We start from the raw sequence: 822 nt of genomic DNA on the forward strand, positions 1-822 counted from the left end.
TGTGGAGACTCTGATGCTTCTCAAGGGAATAATTCTCAGCAAAACATTTCCCACAGTGCTCGCATTTGTATGGCGTCTCTCCTGTGTGGACTGTCTGATGACTCTCAAGTTGTGACTTGCGAATAAAACCTTTGCCACACTGCTGGCATCTGTATGGTTTCTCTCCTGTGTGGACTCGCTGATGCTTTGAAAGGCTTGACTTGTCAGCAAAACACTTCTCACACTCCTGGCATTTGTATGGTTTCTCTCCTGTGTGAAGAATCCGATGTCTCACAAGGGCAGACTTGTGACCAAAACCTCTACCACAATGCTGGCATTTGTATGGTTTCTCTTCTGTGTGGATATTCTGATGCTTCATAAGGAAAGACTTCTCAACAAAACATTTCCCACAGTGCTGACATTTGTATGGCTTCTCTCCTGTGTGGAGTCTCTGGTGGCTTTGAAGGTTAGATTTGCGAGCAAAACATTTACCACAGTGTTGGCATTTGTATGGTTTCTCTCCTGTGTGGACTCTCTGATGCTTTGAAAGGCTTGACTTGTCAGCAAAACACTTCTCACACTCCTGACATTTGTATGGTTTCTCGCCTGTGTGAAGAATCTGATGTCTCACAAGGGCAGACTTGTGACCAAAACCTTTAAAACATTGCTGGCATTTGTACGGTTTCTCTTCTGTGTGGATACTCTGATGCTTCATAAGGAAAGACTTCTCAACAAAACATTTCCCACAGTGCTGGCATTTGTATGGTTTCTCTTCTGTGTGGATACTCTGGTGGCTTTGAAGGTTAGATTTGCGAGCAAAACATTTGCCACACTGCTGGCATC

General features: G+C 44.3%; 1 protein-coding gene across 1 annotated transcript in view; it reads right to left on the reverse strand.

Annotated features, from left to right (window-relative positions):
• Nucleotides 1-4: 4 nt before the first annotated feature.
• LOC121918629 (zinc finger protein 845-like) overlaps nt 5-822 on the reverse strand; it is a gene marked incomplete at both ends in the record, with an annotated part of 1,693 nt that continues 875 nt past the window's right edge. The window contains one exon of the mRNA XM_042444645.1: nt 5-802. Within this exon, the coding sequence (XP_042300579.1) occupies nt 5-802 (798 nt within the window). The remainder of the gene's footprint in view (nt 803-822) is intronic.

The sequence above is a fragment of the Sceloporus undulatus genome, unplaced genomic scaffold (assembly GCF_019175285.1).
Source record: "Sceloporus undulatus isolate JIND9_A2432 ecotype Alabama unplaced genomic scaffold, SceUnd_v1.1 scaffold_20454, whole genome shotgun sequence".
Lineage (NCBI taxonomy): Eukaryota > Metazoa > Chordata > Lepidosauria > Squamata > Phrynosomatidae > Sceloporus > Sceloporus undulatus.